Source organism: Penicillium atrosanguineum, assembly GCF_028827265.1.
Source record: "Penicillium atrosanguineum strain IBT 20685 chromosome Unknown utg000001l_segment0_segment0, whole genome shotgun sequence".
Classification (NCBI taxonomy): Eukaryota; Fungi; Ascomycota; class Eurotiomycetes; order Eurotiales; family Aspergillaceae; genus Penicillium; species Penicillium atrosanguineum.
The window spans coordinates 1881983-1904283 of NW_026623133.1; the positions used below are offsets into that span (position 1 = coordinate 1881983).

Consider the following 22301-nt stretch of genomic DNA (forward strand, 5'->3'; position numbering starts at 1 on the left):
GAATATTTCGTAAATGTCTCATTCATATAGTCTTCGCCTCGGTCCTCACCGAGCTGATACTGCTGAGGCTTCGGCATGGGATGAATCCTCATCAGCATCAGTCACAATGATGTGAACAGTTTGGTTCGGCGGCTCATTCGCAAAAGGCACGTAGTGGTACGGTACGGCAGAATGTACTGTAGCCGACGAGCGCTTCTTTCGCTGGATAAACCATAGTTGTGCCGCTCCAATAAGAGCAACCAAGCTGCTCGCCCACCAGGCCACAGCAGTGCACCCAATGTCAGCGCCGGAACTATAGAGATATCCTGCAACAGGAGGGGCGACCGTGCGGGCTGCGGCTCCTGCAGAGGCAGCGAGACCATTGATCTTCCCCATAACCGAGTCCGATGGACTAGCTTGCTTGATGAGAATCAGGAGGACCGGGTAGTCGATGATGGAGAGGACATTACGGACGATGAGGCAGGCGTAGATGCCGACAAAGGTGAGCTGTTGCGGGAGGAAAACCAGGAAAGGGACCATGAGGTATGCGATGGGATGTAGAATCGTGACGACAACGAACAATTTCCATACCCCAAGCCATTGAGCCAGCGCTGGGAATATGATGCTCTGGATGACGAGAGCAATAATCCCGTCGGTGGACATAATGACGCCGACCGTTCGAGTTGAGAGACCGAGACCTCCAGGAATATCGAAAGGAGGGTTATGACCAGCCGAGATGTCCCGAGTGTTCTTGTCTTGCAAGAAAATAGGCAAGAGGTGATCATAGGTCATCGAATGGTAGGTGAAGATGGACAACGCAACGACCAGCATAGTGACCTTCCACGTGAAAGCTTTAGGTTTTAAAGGCTTCTTCCATGCAGGGGAGGAGCCATCCGCCTGAACCTCCCAATTTTCATCTTCATACAGGTGAACCTGGTTGAACGTTCCATAGGACTCGGCACGAAGATCAACACCTGCATTGGCAGTCGCCCCCGATGTCGCAAGGAGAGGCTGTTCAGCCAAAGTATGCTCGAAGAACCGATGTGTGTTGCCGGTTTGCATATCAGGATGGGTCTCCTGTAGAAACAACCAGCTGCCAATAATGCTCAGGAGAAGCATAACAGAACAGACAAGGTTGGGCAAAAGGTAGGGGAAACGCCCAAAGAGACCACTCGAGGGAAAGAGAGAGGGGAAACCCTCCGAAGGTCTTGCAAGGAGACCTCCAATAGCTGGCCCAATAATAGTTCCGATTGACCAGACAAAAGGCATGATGGCGTATGCCCGGGCTATAAATTGTGTTAACTCAAAGTTTAAATGAGGAATGCCGTGGGACTTACGTTCGTGTTCGGGCCGTTTCACCAACTCGCCGACCATGGTCTGAATGACCCCGATATTTCCATTCAAGGCTCCTCCCAAAGCCCTGCCTGCGAGAGCAACCCAAAAATTGGGAGCAAATCCCACCAAAAGCAGGGAGAGCATGGTACCAAAGCAGCCGAAGAGCAGAACGGGTTTGCGACCCAGTCGGTCTGACAGGCTGCCCCAGAACATGCCTGTCAGGGCTTCAGCCAGAGAGAAAGCCGAGATAAGGATCCCGGCGTAGAAGGAGGCATCACTGCCACTAGCCATCTTGAAGTCTTTAACCATTACCCATGAGTAGGGAAAGATGGAGGTCAGAGCGATAGGCTCGGCCACGCGACATATTGCTATGGAGTTGTTAGTGATAGCCAGTATCGAGACGAAAGAGGAACTCACCCAAGAGGAAAAGTTGCGCGGTGGGAAAATTGTCGTCGGAAGCGATCGATCTTGCCTGTGGTGTTAATGCCATAGTCCTTCAGAAGTATCTTAGACCTTACGGCTATCCCTCCCCACGCCGAGTCTTCTGATCTTTTCTCTGTCGGGTAATGGTGTACTATTTTCCTGGCTGGCGTTGCTGGCGTTGCTGCCTTTTCAAGCTGGCTCCAGGTTGCTGGCAAGAAGGGGTAAATGAATGAACAGGTGAATGGGGAGTGGAAAAGAGGAGGGGAAAGGGTCTGCGTTTCTGTTACCAAACCCGGACCCGGAGAGGGTAGCGCTAGAGCACAACGGGAAACTCTGCTAACGATAAGGAAAAAACTTCTATGGAATGTGGACACCCAAATGCGGGGGAAATACTCCTATTTGTTTATTTGCATACATTGTTTTGATCTGAACCGGCTGTATTTCTAATTTCTAACTAACTTGTCTCATTGCATGTTATTGTAGTTTTGTTATAGTTGGGGCTTTGGCATGGTACCTGGAAGTAAAAGTTTTTAAAAACTCTTCGGGTGGCGACTCCCGGCACGCGTTGCCTTGCGGTTCTGGTTGCAGTGTGCATTGACCTCCCCAATCATCTGCCTAAGTGCACTTCGCTCAAAGGTCGCATTAGTAAATGATTATCTTAGCCTTTTACTCCATACTATATAAAAGTCTCTAAATGGGGCATGAACTACCCATCGGACATGGTCGGTCGTCCGAGGCCCCACTCTTAGCGGCCGTTGGCTGTTCCTTAATCCCATAACAACCAATCATAGCTCTCTATGCGGCCCGCACTGTTATCGGCCTGCATCATGCTACAGTATTATAAAGCAATGCGGAGAATTAGTACACCCGGTCTACCCATGTGACACAGAATGATTTAACTATAGATCCAGATTTATGTAGTTCCAACACGATGAAATTGTCTGTTAGGAGCGATCTCTATAGGGTGTAGGAAATTGATGCGATGCAGGTAGACTGCTTGCGAGATAGTAATGAAGGAAAACAAGTGAAAGAATGAACATGCCATAACCCATGATCAACCTCCTTACTGCGCCGGCTAATCCATTCATGTGGTCTGGACGACAAAGTGTCCGACCCGAAGAAAGGGAACAAAAGAAAATCGCTTACCTATTCTTAGGTAGCTTCAGTGTGTGGTGTAGTGCCGGTAATCTCGACAGAGCGAGTCTCGAGCTCCTTGGGTAGCATGCCATGGGAGCTATCTTCAATTTCCACCTGGGGAATAACAGCAGACTTGGACTCGGCTTCTAAGGGATCGGCGGAGGGCTGGTTGACTGAGGGTGTCGCGCTCGAAGAGCCCTCCGCTTTGGGAGGGGCAGAGCTATCCTCGACATGCTCTGACTCGTGGCCCTTCTCTTCGTCGCCTATCACCTCAGCCAGGCTGCGGAAGTTGAACATCGGCTCCAACGAGGTATTGCTTCCATCTGCGGCAATTTGACTTCCCGTGCGCTCATCTGGATTGGCTTCCATGATCGATGAGAAGGACGACGATGCACTTGACACGTGTCGAAGATGAGAAGGTCGCGACGGCTCGGCGCTCAAGGCCTGCTCAGCGGCCGGGTTCTCGGGGATAGGCCCCGCGATGGGAGCACTCGTTGATGAGCCGAGCAGGCCGAAGTCTACGGCCATGGAAGGAGCTGCCCGATCGACCGCCTTGCCCTTGCCAGCTGAGGTGTCTTCCCCAATCGAAGATGAGCCACCTATCCTAGATTCACCAGGAACCGATAGTGTAGTGGTACTAGCATTGTTGCTAGACAATCCAGTCTTGCGGGCCACCTTGTCCGCCTTCTTGGCTTCTTTCTCCTTCTCCTTCTCCCTCCTCTTTGCTTCTTTCTTAATCTCTTTCTCCTCTCGCTTTCGCCGCTCTTCTTCACTAGCCAAACTTAGCCGAATCGCTTCCATCATCATCATTTCTTCGAGATCGTCCATTCGGGTGCGTCTCGAGCTATCCCGCGGCGGTGCGATATTTGCGCCTTCTTCTGCGGAGTCGGTGTCCGGGGCAGCTGGACGAGGCGGTGTTCGGTCCGGTCGATCAGTCAAGAAAGCCAATGCATTCAGGGCGGGGGAGCCGGACCGGCCGGATTCCCCTTGAGTAGCTCTCCGCAATCCTCTCCGACTTAGACCGAGATGGCGGCTGTCGCTTCCTGACTGTCCAGTATTCATCAAATATGCTGCAGTATGAAGGGCAGTCGCAGCAGCAGACCGGCGCGCGGTGTGAGCCCTGGCATTGGCCAGCTTCTGGGCCCAGTCTGGCCGAACTTTGTCCGTTGTGACCACGGAAGGGTCAGCGGCAGATAATGACGTCGCACGGCGACGACCTATTATCGGAGCAAGATTTGCTGAGGATAGAGAGGACGTAGAAGATACAGGAGAAGTAATCATGGGAGACGGACGAGCGCTGGGGTCCGCAGCATAGGTCAAGCCTCGTCTGAAAGGGGGTGATGCGTAGGTAACCCCGAATTCAGGTTGAACACAGAAAGGACACGCAGAAGGCTCAGACACGAGCTGTCCTTCTGTTTCAGCTTGTTCGCCCTCCGGTTGGGGCGGAGCATTGGAATCGACTTCTCCGTGCTCCGGGGGATGCGGATCCGGGCGCTTGATTTGCACGAAGCATTCAGAACAGATGGGTTGGTCGCAACATCGAGTACGGTTCAGGTATGGAGGATAGTACAGGAAGCAGATGGGACATTCGCTAGCGTCTTTGTACAAGTTGACTTCGATCGGCGATCCATTGACGAAGGGGTCCTTGGGAAGTTGCAGCTCTCGCGGCGTCAAATCCGTCTGCGAACCATACTTTGATGTCGTCAGGGCTGCCAGGGTCTTCGCTCTGGTCCGGAAGAGAGGCGAAGCTGAGGTGCCGGATGCGATCGGAGATGTTGTGGGTAGTGACTGGGCGGGGATCGAGTTCTGTGATATATCCGAGTTAAGTGACTGAGAACGAGATGTGATCGGTACCGTGAGATGATGGATATTTGACGGATCGCGCGATTCTTTTTCGGATGCCTTGGGCAGCATGTATTCTAATTCGGGTGGGATTTCGTCGGGTGGGGGGATAGACATTCCCCGGGCCGCGGCCATCAGCTGGTGCTCAGCCCATGATTCAGAGAAGTCGTTCAGCCCTCTCCAGAACGGAGCCAGTCGGCGTTCAATCTAGCCACGGGTCACGGTCAGTCTCCCTTAGTTTCGTATATGCTTCCGGGCATTCCATACCATCAGTTGACGCACGACGGCCTTGTTGAAGTCCTCCGTTCCCACGTAGACACCCTGTGTTACAAGATAGCCTCCATCAACATGTTCCTCTTTCATGCTGCGCTCCCGCTCCTTTACACGAGCTACACGTTCCTTCTCCAGACGGCGGGCCTCTCGTTCCTGTTTCGTCTCTCGCCGTTGCTCGAGCGCAGCCACGTCACGGTCATGACTGCTGCCGATGCCGAGCAAGGAGAGGTCCGGGCGACTCCCTCTACCCAACCGAGAAGACTGGTATACTGTACGACCCGGGGCATCGGACGCGCCTGGCGACCCTTGATGACTTCGACGCCGCGGGGTAGATGTTCGCGACTCCTTGGTCTGGGAGTTGCCCATAGCGGCGATGAGAGGGGGGGGTGCCGACGTCAAGTCGATACGGCGTAGGTCCGATGGGGAAAAGGGTTTTCCCCAAGGGAAGGCCGAGTTACAAAGGCAGGGAAATTCAGGCTAAAGCCAGGGAGACATCGGAGAGGGATGATGATATTGAGAGAGGGGAGGTGTGGAGGAAGGGAAAGGGAGCGGGGGGGAAACCAGTTGATCCGGAGTAACTGGGGAAGTGAGATCGGTGAGAGGAAGGGAAATGGGATGAACTAATCGGGTACGTAAGATGACCAGATCTCTTAGTCGGATGTGGCGGATGGCCCCGACGTACAATTTGTCAAAGAACGCTATTTAAACATAAAGGACTCTGCCCTGGCCGTTTATCCGCGGGTCTGGCCCCAGTCGTGTGCCACGACTGTCCCGTCATCGCCGGGTCATCTGCGGAATTACATCAGCCCTGTGAATCCGAGGTTTGGGAGATCCTCGGTGGGGATTTCGGTTGGTTCATAGGGGCTCCTGATACAAGCTAGCGGCGTATTGACCTTATTAGTATACGTAGAGTGAGTGCCCTAGAGCCTTGGCTGAATGCTCGTCACTTCTTGACATGCTGGGCCGAAAGGGAAGGCGGTGGCAGAACCCATATGTTGTCTGCGGAGAAGAAAAAAAAGTGCTGCTCAGTTCTTTGTCGCCCAGCAAATTCACAATCTCACAAATTGACTCGGATATGGCCTTTCTACAATGACAGAAGGCAAAACGAGACTCCACATCGTTCCTCTTACTGCCGAACTTCTCCCATCAGTTCTACCTCCTTCCCTCCGTCAATCGGCCACCGACATTTCGTTCCACACCATTCCCACCTTCCCCGAGAACAATTACGGCTACGTGACCTTGCCGACCATGGACGCTGAGAAAATTAAGAAGAAGCTTAATGGCTCGATTTTGAAAGGCAAGAAATTTAAAATTGACACTGCCCGTCCTTCGAAGAGGCAGAGAGACGAAGAGGAAGCTGTCGAAAGCCCTGTAAAGGAAAAGAAGAAGTCGAAGAAGCGCAAGTCAAAGGATGTTGAGGATGAGGTGATCGACGGCTTCGAACTTCCCTCAGACCGCAAAGTCAAGCGTGGCTGGACCGAGCCTTCCAAGAAGGAAAAGCGCAGATCGGAAAAGAAGAGCAAGGACGACAAGAAGGAAAAACCGCAACCCAAGTCCAAATACACTGAAAAGTCCGAATGTCTCTTCCGAACGAATCTTCCACCCAATCGGTTGTCTGTCGAAGCGGATGACAAGAAGGCTAAGAAAAAGAAGAAGTCCTCTCGGGAAACGGTTATCCACGAATTCGCCAAAACTTACACCCAACCCAGCTTCCTGCGCTCGGCCGGGGAGGATGTTGCGCCCACGACTACATTTGACGAAGAAAAGGGCTGGGTGGATTCCACAGGCGCATTGAAGGAGTCTGCCAGCGAAAAGACTCGAAAGGATAACTACCGACCTGGTCAAGTCCCCGGTACCAAAGAGAAGAAGCCGAAGAAGCCTGTTCTCAAGGAAAAGACCCCGGAGCCTTCAAGCGAATCTGAGGATTATACCTCTTCGAGTGGCTCTGATGAGAGCTCGGACTCCGAGGTTGAGGCCGACAGCTCCTCTGATGATTCATCTGACTCCTCCGATGAGGAAACATCGAAGCAACCGCAGCCTTCCAAAGAGGCTGATGAGCCTACCAAGGCTGATGCGGCCAGCAGTGACAATTCGGACTCGGAAGAGCCCGAAAAGACGTCCGAGGCTGCTCAAGATGCAGACGAGTCTTCTCCAAAAGAGGTCCATCCTCTGGAGGCACTGTTCAAGCGGCCCGCCCTCGCCTCGGCCGCCGAAGAACAGCCCGATCCGGAGGCCAATGCTGGTTTCAGCTTTTTCGGTGCCGATGACATTGATTCAGAGGATGCGCCCCGTGTTCCGGAGCCTCAGACCCCTTTCACACCCTTCACCAAGAGGGACTTGCAAGATCGAGGCTTGCGAAGCGCAGCTCCCACTCCCGACACTAGCTTGGTCAACCGACGTTTGAACTGGAATGAGGACGATGAGGAGGACGACGAGGACTCATCAATTGATACCCCAGTCTCGAAGACTCGTGGGAGTGAAGCTCCCAAGGACGAGACTGAGTTTGCTAAGTGGTTCTGGGATAACCGGGGTGACAACAACCGTGCCTGGAAGAAGAGGCGGCGTGATGCAGCCAAGGAGCAGAGACAGAGAGAGAACCGGAAGAAGGGAATGAAGGGCAGGTCATAATGAGTTATGTGTTTCTGGATATACTTCAATCACCTATACATAGGTCACTATACGTACAATATTTCTCTGCCAGGTGGGGCTTTCCTATTGTAGGTGCCGCCGCTTTAACGAGGGTGCTCAGAGTTAGGCTCGATAAGTAAACTTCAGTTCAGGCTCAGACTCACTGAGCTCAGATCGCGCTTAGAGAGTGTTCATTAATTTCTTAGAGATCGTTTAGAGGTATTGAGCACCTAGTCTATGCTCAGATTATTCCTATCGGGCTCCATTATACTAAATTGACTTTATCGTGAGTACGAAGACAACGGTTTTTTTACTAGTTGACCACTATATAATAAGCTATTATACTAACCATAGAGTACTCAATAGTATATAATTCTACAATAGCCAGGACTTGATGCTTCAAACATCTGAATGTCCTAAATAAGAAATTGGAAATGAAATTTGTATACATATGCTATAAATACTTGCTATTAATTAATCCACATTCGGTATTCAACTGTCCCGGAGTTGTGTGCCTTTCACGAACGGCCCCAGACGATACCCAACTGGGTAATCAAACCATCGATATACTCGCCGTAGAAGCCCTTCATGGACCAACTAGTTCTACCAGGCTTTGGTGCAGACTCTACTAGTGCGGAGAGATTGCTCGGGTTCCGCGCCTCTCCATCGCTCAAGAAGCGCACAGTTCCGACATCCAGCGGCCATTCAGGGAGCTAGCTCGGGTTAGCTGCAGCAAGGACGAACTCAACAGAATTGATAAACGATGTTTGGGGATTCTCTCGGCTGTCGCCGGTAGATTTTGTGGTGACAAGCTTCGCCGTCACAATTGGTAAGTCCACGTCACAGACCCAGGTAGCCTCTCCGTCTTTCTTGGGTAAGTACTATAGACCAGGCTCTTGCCGTTGGTGTAAAATACCTTCAAATTACTCGATCTGCTCTTTCCCTGCTCAGTGAGCAGGGAGCGGCAAGGAGAACACCAAGAAGTGGCAGAGGAAATGCGGTACGTAGGTACTGTGTTGTTACTTGGATAGAACCTAGACTTGCATGGAATATGAGCAGTTTCACTGGACTAGAAGCCAGAGGGCCGGGGCTATCCAGGTACATGGTATGCTAGGTCCATGCCTTAAATGATCCGGAACATATGTATGGACCCTGCTCGACATTTGGAGAGAATATGCCCGCATGTTGTCTCGGGGCCATCCTTATATATATACCTCTACCAAAACGCATTGTCAACAACCGCAGAAACCGTCCAAGATATTGAAGCAAGATGATCCTTGCACCATCTAGTTTCATGGATGCTCTAGACACTTAGTCTCTATAAAATTTTAATTTTTTTACAATGTCTTCGACCAAAAAAGCCACTGGAGGATATCCAATTGGCAAAAACATAACAGGCCCGAGCCGCGGATCGAACGCGGGACCTCGCGCAGGAGTGCTTAGGTCGAACCCTAAGCGCGAATCATACCACTAGACCACCCGGGCTGTTGTGGAGTCTTGCTCGATTTTGTGCATTATGTTCGTAGATGCCCTATGCCCGGGTGGAGCCAATGGCGGCCTACATGTCACGTGTAGATAGATAACCACGATAGGCCTCGTCATCCAAGTTGCCGGCGCGTTATGGAAAGGTAAGAACGTGTGACACCGTCAAGATGCAGCTTGTAAGCGGCCTCCGAAGCAGTAGAGCGCACATGCTCCTGCTCATCATCGCCTTTCTTTCTCTAATCTCCTTCACTGTGGCATCTAGTAAGTGGAACCCTGACCGGTCGATACGCTCGTGCAGCTGCCGATCAAGGCTATTACCATCACCGCTGGCACAAGAAGCTAACATAATACCTCTGAATACAGCGCCGACCTCATTCTGCAAGTGTACCTGTTTCTCCAATAGCACGATCATTCCCCTCGACCCCGCCAAGTCCGGAACCTCATCATCCACCTTTGACAATGTCCTGCACCTTAACAAACGCGCCTTTGATGCCTTCAAAGCCGGAGCCGAGATCGAAGACGACGACCACTTGACCAAGCGCACAACAAAATACCGAGCTCTGAGCTGCAACGACTGCAATCGCAAGTTCTGTTTGGACTACGAGCTCCCGACATGCAAAGGGGCGAAGGAAGATGACGTCTTCACCACTTGCTTCCGTATGTGATCTCCCCTGCAAGATCGAATCACATTGCAACTCGCTATGGCTATAGCTATGAGACGAGCTCAAAAAGGCAGGACTAACCAACTACTTGACGATAGAGCGCGACTCGCGAAAGGACGAAGCAGTGGTGTTTATTTTCATCTTTGCTACAGGTGGCCTGCTGGCTTGGGCTATCTTGAAGCCGTGGATTGAGCGATATCTCGAGGTAAGATTTTGCTTTGTGTGCTAAGAAGCAGCGGCTAATCGAAATGCAGGCTGCGCGAGAGCGCCGATCGTACATACCCGTTAACGATCCTGAGAGCTAAGTTAGTGAAATGGCTGAGACCCCATTCAAGAAACCATCCATGTAAAAAGGAGACAAGTAGACAAGTAGACAAGTAGACTATGGAGATGACGTGGTGTGAAATACCGTGGCGGCCAAGTCCGACGATCCTTCGTATGATATCACGGAATGCCGATAAGACCAAGCTAAAGTCTGCAAGTGCCGGGTTCAGGGGTGTTAACCTCCAATCCAAGTCCCAAACGGTCCTGATCTTGGAACCATACACGATCTATTTAATCTAGCGCTCACTGGCGAACTTTGTGACGGGTCCAATCGTCTCCACCTGAGAGGGGAAAGATGAAACAAATCGCAACGGGCCCTGACTCCACGGGCATAGAACCTCGTTTCCATTCCTTAATCTGTGACCGGGATGATGAAATGGAAATGTGAATTCCTGGGGAGGGGGATTCCGCGCCCTGATTGACCGATAGACATCGGCAATGCGATCATTGAGCATGAAAGTCAACTGTGAAATGCACTCGAGGAGGGCCATTGATCCGATTAGTTCGCGTTTGGGGGGCTGAGAGTCTGGGATCCGAAGTGGATTCAGGGACAGCGACAAAAACTTGCTGTGAAGCCCCGAAATTAAGATTACACCGGAGCTCTCTCTCTCGCTCTCGCTTTTTTCCTTCTTTTTTCCCGCTGTTCCTCTTTCTTCCTTTTCCCCTGAAGTCTTTGTCCTTCATCCTACTTATATCCGCCTTTCGCAGCACGAGCTCTCCGGGAGTGCGCGGAGACCCATACAGATCGAGATCGTCGCTAATCAAATTGTGGCGTCGTTAATCTCGCTATACCTGGTGCTCACCGCGCCTTGTACGCTATTGATTTTTTGGTTTTTGTGATTCCATTGTTTCTAATCTAATATGGCTATCTTCGATTCCGAGAAGCGCCCGCGTGGCCTTCGCGTTCCTTCTCTAACGGCGATGAAAAACGGTACCGCCGCTGCCAGATCTCAGTTCTCCTTCTCCAGCAAGAAATCCAATGAGTCCCGCACTCCCGAAGAAGATCCGATCTCTACTCCTCCCTCTGGTGGTTTCTTTGCCCCGCTACCCAAGGCCGCCCCTCCGCCGAGCAAGGAATTGCCTGCAATCCCCAGGGATCAACTACCTCCCCCGCCGCGGATAACAACCAAAGTCCCAGCCCGTCGAGAGGTGGGGAGTAATGCGCGCCCAAGCGAGACCTCTCCTACAACACAGGGTCTGAGACGACCCGCGCCGCCTATTGTTGAGACTGCGCCGCTTCCCGAACCCCAGCCCGAGCTCCAGCAAACTCCTCAAATGCAGCCGTCGCCTCCAATGAAGTCTGAGCGTCGCATGCAACCAGAACCTACAATCTCGCAGTCGCAAATGCAGCCCCGCCCGCAAGAGCAGTTTCAATCACACTTCACCCGATCTCAACCCCCGGTCACCCTCTCCCCGCCTGCTGCAGAAGATAACGAAGATGTGACACCGCTGGAAGACTTCATTCCAACCCCCGATGGCTCTGGAACTCCTCTGGAACCTGTGTCCAGCAGCGAGCAGGCGCGAACCGACACCCCTCCTTTGGAGTTTGCGCCTGTCGCGGCGGCGTTGAACAAAGTCCACCTCGCCTGCTTCCAGGAGCATCGCAACATGCCCGTAGCGCAGAACGTATGGTGCCCGATACCGTGCATGACCTGTCTCAAGTTCGACCGTGAGATCCGCCACCGTTGTGTATTCTGTTGCTTGCGCATCTGTGAGGGCTGTCATCAGGTTCTAATGAAGTGCAAGAATCGGTCGTTGGAGGAGCTCGTGGGAAGCCTCCACTGAGTTTGATCGCATTCGCCTGTCTTTATTCATCCTCCCATTCTTTTCTTCTCTTTTCCTTCTTATATTTTTTCTTTTTTCTTTTTATTTCAACACATCCTATTGCATAATCGGCGCAGTGCGTCGGGACTGGGACCGTCGAGAATCGGAAAGATCTTGTATAGTTTCTGCGGAAAGGCGGCTCAAGTCAGTGTGGACCAATTTATGATACCAAGGATATTTGTGTATACTATGATGACCCGGAGAGTCAAATTTGCATATTGATAATGAATACTGTCATCGAAGAGCACACGAGATGCATTCGGAATTTATCAGTTCGTTTCTATGATTCATAAGGCATACTATACAAACGGAGGGGTTGATCAAATAGATCAATCATGGTCTTCCTCAGTCAAGCCAGGACAGCCCTCCAGCTCCACATCAGTTTCGTAGCGGTATTTGCACCAGAAACAGTATCGATATGTGTCGCGGAGATAGACCACTAGTTTATGTAGTCTCTCAGCCGGGTCTAGGGCATTGAACGCGTCTAGCTCCGGATCTTCCTCTTCAAGCTCTTGCTCCACAGCAGCGGTGTACGGTCCGAGCGTATCGCCAAGGGCTTGCTTGTCATCCCTTTCCAGATCAGCATCCTCGTATCCGGGTAGTTTCTGGCTGGGAAAGAAGGACGACGGCAGGGAATGCATGAGAGCATGACGGGCCTGATTATCGCGTTCTCGTTCCTCGCGCTCGCGAACAAGGCCGCGGTAGAGAATATTGACCTGCGAGGTGGGTTTGAATCGCTTAGGCTTCGGCGCGTCGCGGGGTCCCAACTCATTATCTTCTGGGGCCTCGTCCTTGTTGTTAGCGTCAGGGTATTCTTGTTTAGATTCTTGATCCCCGTCCTTCCCTGTATCCTCTTCGGCCTCTGCATCCAGCCTCTCGGCAACCTTCTGTGCAGCTCGTATTTGCGCCTCGATTCGCTTCAATTCGCGTTCCTCGCGGACGCGATCCCTGTAATCGCCTTCCTCATGCTTAATCTTCTTGATTGCTTCTGCTGCCTCCTCACGAATTTTCCGTTTCTTCTCGGTATCCAATCCAATTCCACCTCGGTTCTCTTTGAAAACAAGATTTAGCGGCTCAGAGCGTGTCTTGGAATCATCGGGGCCGGAAATTTTGGTATCGGTGTCAGCGTCGGTGTCGCGTTTTCCGAGCGATTGGCCGGGCTTGAAGCCCAACTTGGCCATCATCTTGAACCCCTTGTTAGAGGGATCCAGGGTACTAGTAGCCAAAGCTTCATCTCGGCGACGTGCGTCTTCAGCTGCACGTTCGGCTTTCGAAGGGACTTTTCCACGCGCTTCGGCCTGCAAGGGCGGTCAGTGGGATAAAAAAAAAAACACGAAGGGGAGCTCACCTCGCGCTGCTCGCGCTTTTTCCGTTGTGTAAATGTCTCCTTCTGCTTGGGCTCCTCGATCGCCATAGACATATAGTCCTCCTCATCGGACGACATGATGGATGACAGAGTCAAGTTCCCGAGATGAGCCAGGCGCCGATTAAGTTGCGGGGAAGCCGCTGTGGATCTCCACTCGGATTCAGCCAAATGCATCCTGTTTGGCCTGTTTGCGATCGAAGGGCGCGCATTCCCAGCATAGCCCTTCCGTCTTCAGGTCATGGGCCCCTTGCAGGGAGTCTGGCCTGGCTGTCGGCTGTTCTTCTGGACCCCGAAGATCTGTTAAAGCCTACCTCTCTTTCCCCCTCCATAAGATCAGACCTTGCCTACAACAATTATGATTCTCTATCAGTTCTTCCTGTTGTCCCTAGCTTCTGCACAGGCCCCAGTGGTCAACCTGAGCTATTCCAGCTATGAAGGCAGTTCACTTTCAAACGGAGTATCGCAGTTCCTTGGAATGCGCTATGCAGCTGCACCTGTTGGTGATCTGCGCTTCGAGGCTCCCCAGGATCCACCATTCAAGAGAGAAACTCAGAAGGCCACACGTGTATGTTCACCCAAATGCTGCCGAGAATAGGCTCCCTTGCTCACTGGAATTAGCATCGCCCAATTTGTATCCCGGTGGCAAAAAGCCCAGGTACATCTATAGAGAACACGCAGTCGGAAGACTGTCTCTTTATAGATATCTATACCCCAACTGACGCCGTTAACTCTGGAAAGAAACTTCCAATCTACTTCTTCATTCAGGGCGGAGGCTTCGCAGAGCTGTCAAACCCCAATTACAATGGGACGTACTTAGTCGAAGCATCAGGCCACAATATGATTGTGGTGACTTTCAACTATCGCGTGGGTCCATTCGGGTTTCTTGCCGGTAAGGAAGTCGAGCAGGGCGCTAGTCTCAATAATGGACTCAAGGATCAACGCCAGGCTCTTCAATGGGTACAGAAGCATATAAGCAATGTTAGTATAGCTTCGTTTCCTTCTTGCTCTCCTCTCTAACGTATTTATAGTTTGGCGGAGATCCCAAACATGTCGTTATTGGCGGTGATAGTGCCGGAGGAGCCTCAGTGACCCTGCATCTTTCTGCCTATGGAGGACGAAACGATGGATTGTTCATCGGCGCGGCAGCAGAATCACAGAGCTTCGGGACTATGCTCAATGTGTCTGAAAGCCAATTTGCCTACAACAAACTGGCAACAAACACGGGCTGTACCGACAGCGATAACACCCTGGCATGTCTACGGAGTCTGAACGTCATTGACTTGCAACACCAAAATATCAAAACGCCACTTCCAGGAGCAACAGGAGATCCCTTATACCTCTACAGCCCAACAATCGACGGCGACCTGGTCCAAGACCATACCCTGAAACTATTCCATCAAGGCAAATTCATCAAAGTACCTGTCATATTCGGCGACGTCACAAACGAAGGCACAATCTTCGTCCCGAGAAACACATCTAGCATTGCTGAAGCTGACACATTCATCCAAAACCAATTCCCCGATATCACGAAAGCCCAATTAGAAAAATTCAACAGCATGTACCTCACCAAGGACCAAACCAAAGCCTATCCGAATGCAGGTTTATACTGGCCCCCAACCAGCACCGGCTACGGTGAACTCCGCTACATCTGTCCAGGAATCGACATGTCCTCCATATACGCCTCCGCCGGCGTACCCAGCTGGAACTACCACTACGCAGTCCTAGATCCACACGAGGAAGAAGTCGGAACCGGAACCTCTCACACCGTGGAGGTGAATGCAATCTGGGGCCCGGACGGCGTGAGTACTGTGCCGCCAGCATCATATTATACGACGAATGCCGGAATCGTGCCCGTGATGCAGGGCTACTGGACTAGTTTCGTTCGGTCTTTAAACCCCAATACGCACCGGTTTCCGTCTAGTCCTGCATGGGGGGCTTGGGTCAGTGGGAATGATGCATATCATCGGATCTTCATTCAGACTAATCAGACTAAGATGGAGACGGTACCGCAGGACCAGAGGACGCGTTGTGAATACTTGCTTAGCATTGGGGAGGACTTGAGGCAGTAGTCTTCATGATATGAGACACCTGAACAGTTACACTATCCATATTCACACACATGGATTTGGTACACTTAGATATGAGTTTTATATGCATTGGATCAATTGATTTATTGTAGTAAAGACGTTACAGACAATAAGCCACCTCCTGACGTAATTCTTTTGGATTATTGATGTGCTTTTGGGCCGGATGGCGAATGGAGAGGGGATGTTCGGTATTTCTATACACTCGACCCGACCTCGGGAGTTTCATTGTAGAATTGTGGGAATCAAAGTCGTCATGCAGTAATGCAACATCTACGGGCCTATCATAGGGGTCCAACAAATGTACTAGAAGAGGGTGTCTCGATGGAATGAGGAGTCGTGTCGCCTAAGTTACATGACGTGCTCAACCCGGACGATGGCAAGACCATTAGATGGACTCAAGAACCGAACAGTTATTCCATGAGTATATAAGCCTGATTCCAGACATAGTATTCTGTCTCCTCAGGCACCTGTTTTAGAAGCCTGGAATATCTCAACGATTGAGGATGTCGGATTGGGACGACAAAGAGAAAACGGCCAATGTGGCGGCTCAGCCAGCCTCAGAGTCAGAAGAGACCATTGTCCACGGCGATGTGAAATATACCGCAGCAGAAGGATTGAACTCGACGAGCGTGACCTACCAAGATGCATCGGGTGCACCCGTGGAAACAAGTTCACCATTGGGATACTCAGTCAGTTTTCTGGCAGCGATGTGCTTAAACATCAACCAAATGATTGGCACAGGAATCTTTTCCACGCGTGGGTGCCCATTCTATAACCTCCAAGGACCCAGCAGGCTAACTGAATCAGCCGCCACTATTCTCTCCGGCGTTGGCTCAGTAGGCCTTACCATGATATACTGGTTCATAGGATACCTGCTGTCCCAAAGCACGCTATCGCTCTACCTTGAACTGGCATCATATTTCCCCAGTCGATCGGGCGCCGAAGTTGTCTGGCTCGAGCAAGCCTTTTTGAAACCACAATACTTCTTCCCAACAATATTTGCGGTAAAACATGTCGTGTTCTCGTTTGGGAGCAGCAATTCCGTTGTTTTGGCCGAATACTTGTTTGGGATTGCCGGATCGTCGTATACCGATTGGCAGTTGAAGGGCGTTGCTGTTGCGGCTTATACACTTGCATTAATAGGTTCGTCAACGCTCTGTCAATGGGAATAGCGAACTAAGACTGTATAGTGGTCGCTGCAAGCACGAGGTGGTCCTTGCGGTTCGTCGTTTGGTTTGGTATCGTCAAGATCGCTACATTATTACTGTATGATTGAAAGATTGAATGATTGACTGTTCTATGGAAGGACGTGCTAACACTCCTCAAGGATCTCGATTGCTGGCTTGGTGGTTCTTGGGGGACATACAAGAGTGGCAGATCCTCAGATAAACTGGCGCAATGCGTGGGAAGGAAGCTCAGGAGCATCCGCCTACGGAGCGACCAACGCCATGATCAAATTGATCTTCTCCTATTCGGGGTATCAGAATGCGTTTTCTGTGGTAAATGAGATCAAGGTGAGCCCGTAAACCTCAGAACGTAGACATACCGCTAAACGTTCAAAGAACCCAGTGAAAACCCTACGCTGGAGCGCTCCATTCTCTCTCCTCCTGGTGACGACTCTTTACATCTTGGTCAACGTGGCATACTTCTCAGCCGCATCACGAGAAGAGATCCTCGCCTCCAAGCAAATTGCAGCGGGAATCTTCTTTGAAAAAGTATTTGGCTCGAACGGAGCTTCTCATGGACTAGATGTACTCATCTGCCTAAGCGCCTTCGGGAACCTAATAGCCGTGATGATCAGTTACTCGCGAATGCTTCGGGAGACTGGTAGGCAGGGACTTCTCCCTTGGCCCAAATTTTGGACTTCGACGAGACCATTTGGAACTCCCCTCGGGTCATATCTGGTTCAGTATGTGATAACGGTGATAATGGTCATCGGGCCTCCTGCTGGAGATGCTTTCAATTTTGGTACGTGTTCAAGCCGAAGCATCAAGACAAGTGTTTCTAACCTCGTCTAGTGGTTGATCTTTCCGTTTATCCGGGCAGTCTTTTCAGCTTCTTATTGGTGATTGGGCTTCTGATGATTCGGAGACGCCGCAAGGCTCTCAATCTACCCAGGCCCGAATACAGAGCTTGGAATGTGGCCGTTGTATTCGCCTTCCTTGCGAATCTTTATACGCTTGTCGCACCGTGGTATCCCCCTACAGGAGGCGCAGATGGGGGAGATGTCAGTTTCTGGTACGGTACCTATTTGGTGGTTGGCATCGGCCTGTAAGTCACCCGTTCGGGATAACATGCTAGTTGTGCCAAGACTAAAGATCGGGCAGGCTCACGCTTTGTGGTGTTTACTACTACTTTTGGATTGAATTGATTCCCAAGTATAAACGGTATGAGTATAGACAGACGATCGTGAAGTTTGACGATGGGACAGTCACACATAAACTGGTTCAGGTGCCGAAGTCTGAATTGGTCGAGTGGGACGCACAACACGATGCTTCGGGTCGCTTGCATCGGGAAGAAGTACATTAGAGCACGTTTCTTTGCATAGAAAGGAAGATGAGTATTTATATGAGGATGTAAAGGCAAATTCCAATTGGTATTGCGTATCAAACGACTTTTATTCCGGTCATGCACCAGCCCCGTATGAAGGGCATCGAAGAGTATATGTACGAGTCTGACAGAATGTATGCAAAAGAAAAAGACATGAGAGGTATGCAGAGACGCGATAAAGCACCTCAACAAAAACGAATAGATTACCGCTTGCCCTGGCGCGCTCTCCTCTCGCGTTCGTAAGCGTTGGCAGCTTGGCCCTCTTCGCTCTGAATCTCGGCCACGAGCCTCTTGTACTTCTGCTCGTACGCGGCATCGCGCTCCTTCTTCTCGCGGAGCTTCTCGCGTGCAACAAAGCTGGCATCCTTGCGCAGTTCGCGCATGGCACCCTTCTTCTCGCGCTTGAACTCCTTCTTGAGACGGTTGGACTCGGCACGCTCGCGGTCTGGGTCGTAGTGCTTGTCCGGGTTGAAGTCCTCCTCGAACTTGGGGATGGCTGACTTGATAGCCAGGGGCTTGTGGGTGTGGAGAAGCAACGGGCGACGAGCGAGACGAGCGCTGGAAAGATGAGCATCAATCTTGTCTAGAGTCGTCTGAATAGGCTCTCGGGCCGCAGCAAAGACTTTGCTCTTGAATGATTGGCGGAGGTACTGAAGGACTTCACGGACGGGGGTAAAGATCTCAGCGAAAGCGGGCTTCTCCGACCAAAGGTCAGAGGCAGCGCCGAGGAGAGAGACGAAGGTGGTGACAAGGGAGATCTTGAGTTCTTCCTGCGCATCAGAGTCGGAGGCCGAGGCAATAATGTCTCGGAAATGCAGCTTGCGCGGGGTGACCTTCTTAGACGGCGCGAGCCGGACAGAGTCCTCAGATTTCCTAGATGGGAAGAAACCAAGTTTGGAAGTCGGCTCAGTGGGTGCAAGATTGCAAAGCGCATTGAGAGTAAAGTTGATGAACTCGGGCATGTACCTCTTTGCAACGGTCTGATACTGGAGACACAAACCAGTGGCGAAGGCACCAGTCACAAAGTCAGAGACTGTGTTGACCGAACACTGACCCAGGAATCGAGCCATGCAAAGATGAGCCGGCGTGGTGACAGAGTGGAAGTGATCGGATGTAGGGAAGATGGTTGAGATGCCGGATAGAATGGCCAGGTCACCAGGAAGAAGGTTAAGGGGACGCTCGGTGGTAATCTCGCGAAGACGTGCGCGGAATGACATAGCGACGTTCAACGGGTGAGTTTTGGCCAGAGAGTGGATATGACGCAGAATGCTCTCGATCGCAGCAAATGAAGGCTCCTCGCTCTCGTTAGCCATGTAGGAGATATGTTCAACAAGAATCTCGGCGAATTTCCCAAGCTTTTCCTTGTTACCGGGCTGGAGGCGAGGATGATGCAGAGCACGAATGCGCTGAACGACAGTCGGAACATCCTCGGTTGGCACATCCTTGATGATCTCGAGGAAGATTGCGTGGGTTGATGGACAAGGGTATGTGAAAGCTAGCTTTCCCTCGGCGGTTTGATTGACTTCAACGGCGGTGGATGCGGCTCCAGAAGCAGTGGTTGTTGGCAGTGTCATTCCGTTGATGAGCTCATCTTCGTTCTCTGACTCCACTTCCTCTTCCTCGGAAAGCTCCTCCTCCGTGTCAATTGCATCCATGTCGAGGCTAGCATTTGACCTTGTCTCGACCAAGTCATCATCAATGACAAAATTGTCTTCATCCTCCACGGCCATTTCAGGACGAGGTTGGTATGAGTAAGAGGGGAGGCCGAAAGCCTCTGCATCATCAATTTCTTCATCCTCGTCGTCCTGCATGAACGAATCTTTGTCGGATTCTTCCTCTTCGTCGTCAGTGACTACCTCGCCGCGCATTCTGCGGACCCGGTCATGTTCAAGCTTCTTCAATCGCGCAGCCTCCTCTTCCACCTTCTCCTCTTCAGTCTTCGTACGGTCCGTAGGCGCTGACCGCTTGTCGAATGTCAGTTGCTTCAGTCGCTGATCGTACTCTCTTTCGGTCTTATTCTTCTCTGGTTCCTGTAATAGGGCTGCACGTTCCGGGTTCATGGCATCGAGATCTTGCTGGGCCGGCTCCGGCTTACCAGGATTCTTCATGCCTTGCAAAGCCTCGAAGAGACCAGGTAGCTCCTTATCAAGCTCATCTCGAAGATCTTCGTCGTCCTCCTTGGCCTGCTGTCGCTCGTGCTTGTAGAATTTGGATTTGGCAATGACTTCCTTCATCACCTCAGCCTTGGACTTCTTCCGCTCGGGCTGATCTCCGTCCCCGTGATCGATGAAGTCATTGTCCATGTCCATGTCCTCCTCCATTTCCATATCTTCATCGTTGTCGACAAAGCGCTTCCGTTTCCGTGAAGATTCCTCGTCCGATTCTTCACCACCCAGGTCGCCAGCCTCGAAATCGTCGTTCAATGTCTCTCCTTCAAGAGTCAAAGGCTGGCCCATGTGCGTGAACTGGAAATCATCTTCCTCATCCTCAAGGTTGAACATGGATTCTTTGCGCATCTTCCTCTGACTCTCGCGCGCAAATCGTTCGGCGGCTCGTTCTTCGGGGGTCATAGTCGGATCATTTTCACCGAAACGGCGATCAACAAGTCCACCGACTTTGTTACGGCTGTTCATCTCCTGGAGAAGGGTGGCCCGGCGCTATAGACGGTATCAGATATGAAATTGTAGCAGTAGGTGGAAAGCAATCTCAACATACCCTTTCTTCACCCAAAGATTTGGTGACACCCGGACGGGCGCGCGCAGCAGGCTTTGAGCCCGAATCACGGGTGGTCGCTTCAAATTTGGCGCGACCGGAAGGCGCCTTAATCTCGAAAGGGTTGAACCGATCACGAATTGCTTGTAAAGCGGCATTGCGCTGATTCCGATTCTGCGCCGTGGCGCCGGTCTTCGCATTTTGGCGCTTCTGCTTCTTGGATTGCTGGGGAGCAATCACCCCGCTATCCTTGAGCGAAGCCTTCAGCTGTTTTAGCTGAGAAGGCGGCATTTTTTTGGCTGTTGGAACTGTCGTGAGAGTGGAGTTTTTTTGCTGCAGTAAAAGCGATCAGAAAAAAAAGGTTCACCGCCTCGGCCGATCGCGATTCTGCCAAGAGCCTCTCCGCATCTCTTCATCTCCAACTACAAACATCATGGCGCCTTTCTCGGGGGATGGTGCGCTGTGGCTTTGCCTTGGTAATTATTGTTCTGATATTTCCAATGGCGTGGTATCTAACATTTCTAGGTATATCGCTATTCTTTGCCGTGCGCGGCATTGTCACCGACCTCCGCCAAGTGGTTGATCTGACCGAGATCAAGCATAACGATAGAGAAGATAAGATTATTAGTGAAGGAACAGAGGATGGTAAGAGTTCCATCATCATTGCAGCATCTACCTACTAATGACATTCAGTCCTCAAGTTAGATACCCTTCTCAAGCTCTCCGAGAGCACAAGCCATGATCTCCGAGCTGCGTATGATTAGCCTTCACCGTTGCGGGACACGTACTAATGCACACACACATATACAGAGCTTTGCGCATAATATCCGAACGGTCTACCAAGGGCGAAACCCGCGATTTACTTCTAGCAGATCTAGATTGCAAGGATAAAGTCCGACAAGCTCGTGCCCTAAGTGCCCTCCACTTCTTAGTATCCAACAGAGCCCGTATGCACCGTTCCTTCGCCTGCAGCTCATGCATAATGCTAATTAGATTCAGTATCTCGAACATCAGTCTGTACTCATCTTCGAGATGTTCCGACATACACGGCCCTGATCAACTGCCTTTGCAATTTCGTGGAAGAACACACTGAACAAACGTCTACCACAAACTCACCTATTCTGCCCAAGACCAGGCCTTTGGGAGAAAAGAAGGCCCTTCACATTTTGAACATCTTGCTACCAGAGAATGTCCCCGCGGCTTTGGAATCTGGTATCATTAGCCGGTGGCTCATCAGATACCCATTCCCGTGTGCATTGACCGAGCCATCCCGGCGACAAGATGTGGTGATTCTTATGAAAACATGGTGGTCGGACGATGCGGTCATGAGCTCCATATTTGGGACTTTGACGCAGCATCCAGATGGAATCAAGCAACTTCGGAAGCATGGCTTGATGGGCAGTATGATCGAAGAGAATGATCAGGATGATGATGAAGACAATGACGATGATGAAGACAGTGATGTGTGGATGGTGGACGGGGAAGACACAGCCGGTTCCTCATTCCGAGAGTCCTCGAGGAGATTCCAGGAAGGAAGCGCAGAAGAGCAAGCGCTTCGCCGCCGACGGAGGGAAGCTATGGTTTTGAGTGAAGGCGGACGGCCTCTTGGACGTGACGATATCATTCAACGACCAATACAAGACGAGTCAAGTTGAGTGTCTGCTTCTACATCTG

At 51.3% G+C, this 22301-nt stretch overlaps 10 protein-coding genes across 10 annotated transcripts; 6 read left to right on the forward strand and 4 right to left on the reverse strand.

Annotated features, from left to right (window-relative positions):
* Positions 1 to 45: 45 nt before the first annotated feature.
* Positions 46 to 1804, reverse strand: N7443_000727 (MFS transporter; the record flags this gene model as incomplete). Its single annotated transcript, XM_056880783.1, has 3 exons — positions 46 to 1265; positions 1317 to 1682; positions 1732 to 1804. The coding sequence occupies 3 exons, from the start codon at positions 1802 to 1804 to the stop codon at positions 46 to 48; spliced, it is 1659 nt and encodes a 552-aa protein (XP_056746021.1).
* A 1085-nt stretch (positions 1805 to 2889) lies between these two features.
* On the reverse strand, positions 2890 to 5355 carry sip5 (Sip5p; the record flags this gene model as incomplete). Its single annotated transcript, XM_056880784.1, has 2 exons — positions 2890 to 4923; positions 4984 to 5355. The coding sequence occupies 2 exons, from the start codon at positions 5353 to 5355 to the stop codon at positions 2890 to 2892; spliced, it is 2406 nt and encodes an 801-aa protein (XP_056746022.1).
* A 723-nt stretch (positions 5356 to 6078) lies between these two features.
* On the forward strand, positions 6079 to 7617 carry N7443_000729 (uncharacterized protein; the record flags this gene model as incomplete). The annotated part of the gene is made up of 1 exon (XM_056880785.1): positions 6079 to 7617. One exon carries the CDS (start codon positions 6079 to 6081, stop codon positions 7615 to 7617), a length of 1539 nt encoding a protein of 512 aa, XP_056746023.1.
* Positions 7618 to 9308: 1691 nt separating this feature from the next.
* Positions 9309 to 10069, forward strand: N7443_000730 (uncharacterized protein; the record flags this gene model as incomplete). Its single annotated transcript, XM_056880786.1, has 4 exons — positions 9309 to 9363; positions 9466 to 9759; positions 9863 to 9969; positions 10019 to 10069. The coding sequence occupies 4 exons, from the start codon at positions 9309 to 9311 to the stop codon at positions 10067 to 10069; spliced, it is 507 nt and encodes a 168-aa protein (XP_056746024.1).
* An 880-nt stretch (positions 10070 to 10949) lies between these two features.
* Positions 10950 to 11873, forward strand: N7443_000731 (uncharacterized protein; the record flags this gene model as incomplete). The annotated part of the gene is made up of 1 exon (XM_056880787.1): positions 10950 to 11873. One exon carries the CDS (start codon positions 10950 to 10952, stop codon positions 11871 to 11873), a length of 924 nt encoding a protein of 307 aa, XP_056746025.1.
* Positions 11874 to 12241: 368 nt separating this feature from the next.
* On the reverse strand, positions 12242 to 13356 carry N7443_000732 (putative G-patch domain protein; the record flags this gene model as incomplete). The annotated part of the gene is made up of 2 exons (XM_056880788.1): positions 12242 to 13210; positions 13261 to 13356. The coding sequence occupies 2 exons, from the start codon at positions 13354 to 13356 to the stop codon at positions 12242 to 12244; spliced, it is 1065 nt and encodes a 354-aa protein (XP_056746026.1).
* A 277-nt stretch (positions 13357 to 13633) lies between these two features.
* On the forward strand, positions 13634 to 15347 carry N7443_000733 (uncharacterized protein; the record flags this gene model as incomplete). Its single annotated transcript, XM_056880789.1, has 3 exons — positions 13634 to 13843; positions 13897 to 14256; positions 14307 to 15347. 3 exons carry the CDS (start codon positions 13634 to 13636, stop codon positions 15345 to 15347), a joined length of 1611 nt encoding a protein of 536 aa, XP_056746027.1.
* A 521-nt stretch (positions 15348 to 15868) lies between these two features.
* On the forward strand, positions 15869 to 17894 carry N7443_000734 (uncharacterized protein; the record flags this gene model as incomplete). Its single annotated transcript, XM_056880790.1, has 7 exons — positions 15869 to 16121; positions 16173 to 16508; positions 16556 to 16631; positions 16693 to 16879; positions 16928 to 17333; positions 17384 to 17636; positions 17693 to 17894. The coding sequence occupies 7 exons, from the start codon at positions 15869 to 15871 to the stop codon at positions 17892 to 17894; spliced, it is 1713 nt and encodes a 570-aa protein (XP_056746028.1).
* A 224-nt stretch (positions 17895 to 18118) lies between these two features.
* N7443_000735 (snoRNA-binding rRNA-processing protein NOP14) lies at positions 18119 to 20918 on the reverse strand (the record flags this gene model as incomplete). The annotated part of the gene is made up of 2 exons (XM_056880791.1): positions 18119 to 20572; positions 20631 to 20918. The coding sequence occupies 2 exons, from the start codon at positions 20916 to 20918 to the stop codon at positions 18119 to 18121; spliced, it is 2742 nt and encodes a 913-aa protein (XP_056746029.1).
* Positions 20919 to 21060: 142 nt separating this feature from the next.
* Positions 21061 to 22282, forward strand: N7443_000736 (uncharacterized protein; the record flags this gene model as incomplete). The annotated part of the gene is made up of 5 exons (XM_056880792.1): positions 21061 to 21103; positions 21153 to 21272; positions 21321 to 21381; positions 21438 to 21574; positions 21627 to 22282. The coding sequence occupies 5 exons, from the start codon at positions 21061 to 21063 to the stop codon at positions 22280 to 22282; spliced, it is 1017 nt and encodes a 338-aa protein (XP_056746030.1).
* Positions 22283 to 22301: the final 19 nt, after the last annotated feature.